Genomic DNA, 8,466 nt, shown 5'->3' on the forward strand with positions numbered 1-8,466 from the left:
AAAATAATTAGTTGGGGGAATGAATATAAACCCCAAAGAATCGATTTGAAAAAAAAAACTGAAGATCCATTCCTCGGAGCTACCTTCGCGGAGCTCCGGGGAATCCACTTAGCTCCGCGGAATGAATCTTGAGTTTTTTTTAATACACTAATTTATTTACGATTTTACTATTTTGCGGAGCTACAGTAGATTCCACGGATCTCCGCGAAATGCATGTCTATATCCGAAAATGTCTATTTTCATGTCTAAATTTTGAAAATACCCCTTATTTTTACTATTGTTGGTATTTTCCTTTCTCTTATCGTTTAACCCTTTACTAAACCTTGTGAAATTTTATCAAGGAAAATATCGGGGAGAAATAAAGAAACAAAAATTTGAAGGTATAAAAGGAGTTGAGGTTTTAGTTATAGCCAACAAGGTGGTCTCTAGGACCATTCATCTCCATAAACCTCTCACCTTATCCCCCCATCTTCTTCCCCTTCCTCCTCACTCGGTTCCGTCACTACCATCAAACTCATGGCGTGTTCTTCTTCCATCATAGGCGTATCCGTATACCACAAAAATCCATCACTAGAACAACTCTCTAGAAAAATCGCCGCCCCTGCCGCTCCCGTGCACCTTCCTCGTTCTGCCGATAAAACCCACTTCACTTCCTTGAAAGTTACCTCTAGACTCAAACCTAACAGCGCAGGTGTCGGTGGTGGTTCTGCTTTTGTTACGTCGGCGACTGCCGCCCCCAATTCTGTTTTGAGCGAGAACGCGTTTAAGGGTTTTGGTGTGTTCGATGAAGATAGCTCTTTGGACGATAGCGACAGAGAGTATAGTGATGAGTCTGAAAGTGAAGCATCAATAGTTGATGCTGGAAATGTTGCTGATGATGATGAACTTTCAATTACCAAATTGGGTTTGCCCCAAAGGCTGGTTCAGTCTCTTGAAAAACGAGAAATTACTAGGCTGTTCCCTATCCAAGTACGTTATCCATTTCTCCACTTCTAAACATGTTTATCCAAAAGTTACATCCATCTCACTCTATCTCTACTGCTTATCTCTATATGTTTCAGTGTAATTTCTCTTTGGTGCTTGTGCTTGGTTTCATATGACTTTTTCTTTAAGCAAGTTTGTAACTTGTATTTGTTTGAATTATGTAGAGAGCTGTATTGGTCCCTGCACTAGAAGGTAGAGATATCATTGCTCGTGCCAAAACTGGAACTGGGAAGACATTAGCGTTTGGAATTCCAATAATCAAAAGACTTACAGAAGACGATGAAGAAAGGATTTCTCCTAGGTACCCATGAAAACTCTTGATTATATAACATTTTGTACTTGGTAATTCAAATAATATGTTGTATCTAACTGGTTTCTTATATCTTTTATGTAAAGGCGTGGTCAACGTCTTCCCAGAGTCTTGGTCCTTGCACCTACCAGGGAATTGGCAAGGCAAGTAGAATCAGAGATCAAAGAGTCTGCTCCATATCTTAGCACTGTTTGTGTCTATGGTGGTGTCTCATATAACTCACAGCAAAATGCATTGTCTCGTGGAGTTGATGTGGTGGTTGGAACACCAGGAAGACTTATTGATCTTATCGACAGTAACACCCTAAAATTGGGGGAGGTTCAGTTTTTGGTTCTTGATGAAGCTGATCAAATGCTTGCTGTTGGTTTTGAGGAAGATGTAGAACATATCTTGGAAAAACTTCCATCACAGAGGCAAAGCATGCTTTTTTCAGCAACTATGCCTGGTTGGGTCAAGAAACTCTCAAGGAAATATCTCAACAATCCCATGACAATTGATTTGGTTAGTTTCTTGTCCTTGTGGTATATAACTAACTAAATATATTATAGCTTATTGGCTAGTCTTGTAATGTGTCATGTTTCTCATTGATCCTAAAAGGTTGGTGATCAAGATGAAAAGCTAGCAGAGGGAATCAAGCTATATGCTATTCCAACAACATCAACTTCAAAGCGGACAATACTTGGTGATCTTGTAACGGTATGAGACTTATTTGATCTTGTTTAGATCAAAGATTGAATTGCTTAGTGAACTGAACTCTTACTATGTTGTGATGATGTTAGGTATATGCAAAGGGTGGGAAGACCATTGTCTTTACTCAGACAAAAAGGGATGCAGATGAGGTCTCATTGGCATTAACCAATAGTATAACTTCAGAGGCATTACATGGTGACATATCTCAACATCAAAGAGAAAGAACACTTAATAATTTCAGACAGGGAAAGTTTACTGTGCTTGTTGCTACTGATGTTGCTTCTCGTGGGCTTGATATTCCCAATGTTGATTTAGTAAGTTCCAACTATTGGATTGGGCTTTCTACTAATGTTTCTTTAAGCCCCATTTGTTACATAGTACATGACATTACTGATATTTTTGTTTTTTAGGTTATTCACTATGAACTACCAAATGATCCAGAGACATTTGTGCATCGTTCTGGTAGAACAGGGCGTGCAGGGAAGGTAGGAAATGCCATTTTGATGTTCACAAATAGTCAGAGGAGAACAGTTAAGTCTCTTGAGCGTGATGTGGGATGCCATTTTGAGTTTGTAAGTCCGCCAGCTGTCGAAGATGTATTGGAGTCTTCTGCTCAGCAAGTTGTTGCCACCCTGGCTGGTGTTCATCGGGAGTCTATAGAGTTTTTCACTCCAACTGCTGAAAAGCTAATTGAGGAGCAGGGTGCAAGTGCTCTTGCTGCTGCCCTTGCACAGCTGAGTGGCTTTTCAAAGCCTCCATCATCCCGTTCTCTTATCACACATGAACAGGTGAATTATATTAACATTTCTAAATTCTTTATTATGAGGGTATCTGTATCTATATCTATATCTGTATTTGTATTTGTATCCTCATTTTGATTGTATTGCAGGGCTGGACTACATTGCAACTGACACGCGATCCTACTTTATCAAGAGGGTTTATGTCAGCTAGAACAGTTACTGGATTCTTGGCCGATGTTTATTCAACTGCTGCTGATGAACTGGGAAAAATCCATATAATTGCAGATGAAAGGGTGAGTATCCAAGTTAGCTAATGTTATACTGCATTACTGATGTCAATAGGACAAAAATTGCAACTTTTTGTTTTGATCTCTTGTCTGTGCAAACGACATAAATGCCCTCATCGGTAATAGCTCTAGAAAGCTAACCTTATTTTGTAACATCTATTTGTGTTATCAGGTTCAGGGTGCAGTTTTTGATCTCCCGGAAGAGATTGCTAAAGAGCTACTAACTAAGGACGTGCCACCTGGCAATACGATTACAAAAATTACAAAGGTGAAGTCAAGTTTGGTTTTGTAGATATAGAATTCTAGAGTTTTATCGCGTTACTGAATAGTATCTGTGTACTTGTTGCAGTTGCCTGTGTTACAAGATGATGGTCCAGCGGGTGACTTTTATGGTAGATTTTCTAACAGAGAGAGAAGCTCACGAGGAGGAGGGTCACGAAGGGGAGGTGCTGGTGGTTCTCGTGGTGGTTGGGGTGGTAGCAGTCGATACTCATCAGATGGCGAAGGGGATAGCTACAGACGAGGCGGCAGGAGTGGCGGCGGCAGTAGTTGGTCTAGAGGCGGAGGCGGAGGCGGATCAAGAACTGGTGGAGGTGGTGGTGGAAGTGACTGGCTAATTGGTGAAAGACGATCCTCAAGCCCTTCATCTTTTGGGGCAAGAAGTGGTTCTCGGACTAGGGACAGGTACTAAAAGTGCATTTTGATATAAATGGGTAGCTTTGTATGTTATTCAAATTGGATTTTTAGAAGCATATAACAGTAAAAGCATCTGTACGTACTTCCTGAAATACTAATAATAACAATATATATAAATATTTTTTTGTTTGAAATAGTAGGAACTTTGATGGAGCATGTTTCAGCTGTGGACAGTCTGGGCATAGGGCATCAGAATGTCCCAAGAAGAGAGACTACTAGTCATCCTATTTAGAGTCTACACGTTCATAGGTTTGTTTTAGAGGCTGCCACCTGCCAGGCTTCTTCAGACAAATAGTTGAATAGAAATGAAATGAAAAAAAAAAGAATGTAAGGTCTTTAGATAGCTTTAGTAGGTAGCAGAAGTTTTAGCTGCATTTTTGATATCATGATTTGTTCGACTTAAAAGTATATCATGTAATATGGATTGTTATTTCTTCTTGTAATTTGGCATGAAACTGTATGCTATATATTCCTATATATCGATTAACAAATGAATTTCCATCTCATATCACCATGACTCCTTTATAACTGTTAACTAATAATTGTTGATGTATGATATCATTCGCAAAATCTCAAGGGTTCCAGGGAGCTGGTGGCGGTGGTGGAGTCGGAAACATAGGCGGCACCGCCGAAAAAATGGTGTTTTTATCAATCTTAGTTGTTCTTTCACCGGAAAGGGCCACAAGAGCTGCCACTAAACCAGCATTTCCAGCAATAGTCGGCTCTGTGAAATTATAGTTTGTACGCACGTCATGGAAACCATCATATTTATCTGGCCCTGCAACCATCGCCCCTATGATTGTATGGGGATTCGGTTTTTTAGAGTCCCTCCATTTATACCCTCCTTTACAGTTATACTTCACCTTATTCTTCGGGATCGATGCACCTCTGTGGTGCACGTGCTTCGGGTAGTGATTGCCAAACCCCACAACATAACTCATCTTTCTTGGATTCTTCCCAAGTATATAATCAATCTACAAGATAAAAATTAGAACACGTTATAAAATTTACAAAAATGCCATCCATAGTTTGCATGAAGAAGAGAGGAGAGCTGGATTCTACCTGAGTTTGTGCAAATTTACGTAAGTCGTTGGTTGAGTAGAAATTGGGCCCACAATACCACCCGGGAGTATCGGCTGCATCAAGATAATCGCTATAAAGTGTAGCTAAAAAAGCTGCATTCACAACATACTGAAGAGGCTGCGGTCTCCCATGGTTTAATTGGATCAACCCTCCTGCAATTGAAGACGGAGTCCGTATTATTTCTCCAAAAAAATTATTCTTTTATAGCCATTAGGTGGCTAGCCCAATCAGTTATAATAAATACGCATTCGCCCCAAAAAGGGAAGGGGATTTTTTTTTACCTCTTGTTCTGTTAAAACTATTGAAGTATGGAAGGTATGAACACATGATTATGCTTGTTTGGTTGTGAAACGTCTTCAATGTTTCTTCATAGGGATAACCAGGGCTCAGAAACAGTCTCAATCTAGTCAGTAACACCTAGTACAAAAGAATAAAATTATTATTATCATAATATGGTTATAACAAAATAAATAGAGAGTTAGTTGATTAACTTACTTGAGCTCCAGTAAGTTTATTATCCCAGCTAAGAACACCATAATCGGGACCACCCCAGAAAGCACCAGCATGCTTAGCGAGTGTAGGGTGAGTAGAAAGGTAAAGATAAGACTGATTACCCGTTGCATAATACATCCACGCCCCTCCCCAAACAAACTCATCCCAATACATACTCGAATTATAAAAGTTTGCAGCATCTGCACCACCACCACTGTACATACCCCTCTGATCCCTAGCAAACTTCCAAAGAGTCGCAGCCCCATGCACCAGTTTCTTTGAATACACCTTATTGTCCTTGAAAACAATGGAAGCTGAAGCTAAAGCAGCAGCCATTTCAGCAGCAAGATCAGAGCAACTAGAGCATTCGGTCACCGGGCGAGGGTAATCAATGTCCTCGGGTCGCATCCAACAAGTATGATCATTCGGATCATTTGTCCCACCCGACGTATCACCCGTCCCCACCTGTTTCTTTTTGACTTAATACAGAAAGAACGACTTAATACAGAAGGTCGGGGAAATGAGTAATTACCTGAGATACGAGTTGGTTTATGGTATCGGCTGTAGAATTGAAGGTTTTGAGAAAGTAATCAGTGCCCCATTTGATGATCTCTTTAACATGGTTGAGCTCTCCTGCAGCTTCGTATTTAGCACTGTATTCGATCACACTCCAACTCAACATGGTCATGGCAAAAGCTTGAGGGAAATGGAACTTTATAGCATCTCCAGCATCATAATATCCACCCACTAGGTCTTTTAGCACTGCCCCTGATTTGTCTGATTTTCCATCATTTAGACAGGAGTTACCCCTCCATGACACGTTATTATGCTTCGGGAGTCTTCCAGCTGCGTGAATATCATTTTGTAAGTAGATTAGTTGCAAAAATCAGCAACATACTTTCATTGATTTGCTTGTTATAATAGAAAGAAATGAAAGTAGGATCCTTTTTGCAGATTTCCACAACAGAGATGATTTGTTTGCATTGAAAAATGCTAATCATTCTATAAACATTTATGCAATTATAGGATTGAGTGAATGACACCGAATCCATAGTCATATGAATATTGATACAGAGTACAGACAAACGCATAAGAAGTTAAAAAATGATCAAACAAAATAAGAAAAGAGAAAACGGGAAATCAATAGATCCGATTAAATTAGAAAGTGGACTAACATTTTTGGGCATTGAAGAACATGAGAGCTTTTTGAAGCGCAACAGTGTAATTATCTGCAGGTGGGGGGTGTTTGTGATGCCTAGGAACAGTTTTAACGATCAATACAATAAACCCAGCAATGAAACCAGCTGCGAATATCAATCCAACCGTCCAAACGAAGATCTTACGGCTGACACTGATGCAACCAAGATCAACGTACTTCTTTTTCTTCTCTTCTCCGGGACCTAACAGCCAGCTCTGTTGCGTCTCATCCAACGGCCGCGATAACGCCGCCCTGTCGAAGTCGTTCAAGTTCCTGCTGCCATCATCGTCCGTCGCTGAGTCGGTGGTGTTTATTTCTAATGGTCCACCCCATGGATCCCTCCCGTACATTCTCGCGATTCTAAGTTTCTAATCTGTATTCAGTTTTGATTTTTGGTTTGGATCGTGGGTTGAGTACCAATATCCGAAAATGAAGAAGGCGAAATGCAAATCTACTTGTTGTGATCTCAATTCACAGAGAGGGTGTGGAAGTGAGAGAAGACAGTGGGGTTCTTGGACTGGAAAGTGAAACAGTGGCAATTATGCCCTGCCGTCGATGGATTTGCTGTTTTATTCGGTTATGACCTCTATTTTTTTAATAATATTTCTATTTTTAATTTTATATAATTTTTCAAAGATGGGACAAATGTTTTATTCATTCAACCAGGTTGCATAATTTTCTCTATCTATACAATAAAATAATTATTTAGATAGAATATATGATATTATCTAATAAAAATATTGAAATAGAGAATAATGGCATACAACATCTGTTTTATTTATGGTTTTAAAAAGTGGCGTGCCTCAAAGAATGTCATGACGCGAGATTTGGTGTAGCCATTATAAAAATATAAATATAGATTTGTTAAGCGTAACGCTCAAATAATATGTCAATGTGTGCTTTATCGCGTTATAACGTGATTTTTTTTTCAAGGCGTGAGTCTTTTTTGTTTTTTCTAATCGGACCTTAAATAATTAAGTTTTTGTTATCTTTTATTATATTAAATATTAATATAACATTTGTAAAAACTTGATATATTTGATAAAATTAAATAATTATATGATCTTTTTAATGTGTATAAAATAGTTAACGCCTTAAAAAACCTCATGACTTATCATGACTTATCATGACTTAACTTTGACCTTGCTGTCAAGCTTAAGCGTCATGTTATTTAGAACCTTGATTTTATTCAATAATATTTTATATTTTTAATATATACAAAAATAATATATTTTGATATTAGTTTGTATAATAGATTGTATTTATATATATCATTCACATAAATTTATACAATCGTATTGAAATTTGTTACACATGTGCATAAGACCGTCTAAACCGACTTGAGGTCCGGAGCAATAGCAAATATAAGGCCCTTAAAATTATAATCAAATAATTAAAGTTAAGTATTATAAGGTTTAGATTTTGTACAGTTGAAGCGTAACCCATAAGATCCCATTCTATTTTTCCAAACATTTCTTTAATGTTTATACTTTACTTCTTTCCAAGAATATCTCTCATGGCATTAGATTTTTTTTAAACATTAAATATACTAATCTACTTCTAAATTATTTCACATATGTCCACAGCGAGACTTAAACTCTCGACCTTAAGGAGGGAAGACAGCACCAGATACCGTTGGACTAGATTTTGATCACACAAACTTACTATCTTTTATACCCATACGGTTGAGGAAATCGTCACAATTGATGCGCCAGTTTTTTTTATGCTTCAATAATTTTATGAAGCTGATGAATTCCTGTAAATGGTCGACATTAATTTGGGACCCCAAACCCGTTCGGCCATGGACGGTTTCCGAGGTTTGCCTCATTGTGGACCGACTGTGCATGTACATGTAAAATGTTACATATTTTACTCTTAAAGATGAAATAGGATTGTTGGATTCGTTTAAATACCAATTTATCAAATAAATTATAAACAATTTAAATCATTTGTTGCATAAACGATCAATGGTTATATATATTCAAA

General features: G+C 38.2%; 2 protein-coding genes across 3 annotated transcripts; one reads left to right on the plus strand and one right to left on the minus strand.

Moving 5' to 3' along the window:
• Nucleotides 1-402: 402 nt before the first annotated feature.
• LOC111908731 (DEAD-box ATP-dependent RNA helicase 3, chloroplastic) lies at nt 403-4,213 on the plus strand. 2 transcript variants are annotated; one of them, XM_023904538.3, is made up of 10 exons: nt 403-969; nt 1,149-1,285; nt 1,381-1,795; nt 1,892-1,990; nt 2,074-2,298; nt 2,395-2,772; nt 2,874-3,017; nt 3,184-3,279; nt 3,361-3,695; nt 3,845-4,213. In XM_023904538.3, exons 1-10 carry the CDS (start codon nt 517-519, stop codon nt 3,924-3,926), a joined length of 2,364 nt encoding a protein of 787 aa, XP_023760306.1. In that variant the 5' UTR covers nt 403-516; the 3' UTR covers nt 3,927-4,213. The 2 variants fall into 2 exon arrangements, with proteins under 2 accessions (XP_023760306.1, XP_023760307.1); XM_023904539.3 differs by having other exon boundaries at nt 3,848-4,213.
• Nucleotides 4,116-7,030, minus strand: LOC111908732 (endoglucanase 25). The gene is made up of 6 exons (XM_023904540.3): nt 6,458-7,030; nt 5,815-6,128; nt 5,286-5,747; nt 5,072-5,207; nt 4,770-4,942; nt 4,116-4,681 (listed from the first exon to the last, which is right to left on the minus strand). The coding sequence occupies exons 1-6, from the start codon at nt 6,828-6,830 to the stop codon at nt 4,280-4,282; spliced, it is 1,860 nt and encodes a 619-aa protein (XP_023760308.1). The 5' UTR covers nt 6,831-7,030; the 3' UTR covers nt 4,116-4,279.
• Nucleotides 7,031-8,466: the final 1,436 nt, after the last annotated feature.

The sequence above is a fragment of the Lactuca sativa genome, chromosome 5 (genome assembly GCF_002870075.4).
Source record: "Lactuca sativa cultivar Salinas chromosome 5, Lsat_Salinas_v11, whole genome shotgun sequence".
In the NCBI taxonomy this organism is placed as follows: Eukaryota; Viridiplantae; Streptophyta; class Magnoliopsida; order Asterales; family Asteraceae; genus Lactuca; species Lactuca sativa.

Excerpts from the sequence above, each read along its gene's own strand:
- LOC111908731 (XM_023904538.3), top strand. The coding sequence starts at position 517 with ATGGCGTGTTCTTCTTCCATCATAGGCGTATCCGTATACCACAAAAAT. Across the intron at positions 970-1,148 it reads CTAGGCTGTTCCCTATCCAA|AGAGCTGTATTGGTCCCTGC; the intron begins GTACGTTATCCA and ends TGAATTATGTAG. Across the intron at positions 3,280-3,360 it reads CGATTACAAAAATTACAAAG|TTGCCTGTGTTACAAGATGA; the intron begins GTGAAGTCAAGT and ends TACTTGTTGCAG.
- LOC111908732 (XM_023904540.3), bottom strand. The coding sequence starts at position 6,830 with ATGTACGGGAGGGATCCATGGGGTGGACCATTAGAAATAAACACCACC. Across the intron at positions 5,748-5,814 it reads TAAACCAACTCGTATCTCAG|GTGGGGACGGGTGATACGTC; the intron begins GTAATTACTCAT and ends AAAAAGAAACAG. Across the intron at positions 5,208-5,285 it reads ATAAACTTACTGGAGCTCAA|GTGTTACTGACTAGATTGAG; the intron begins GTAAGTTAATCA and ends CTTTTGTACTAG.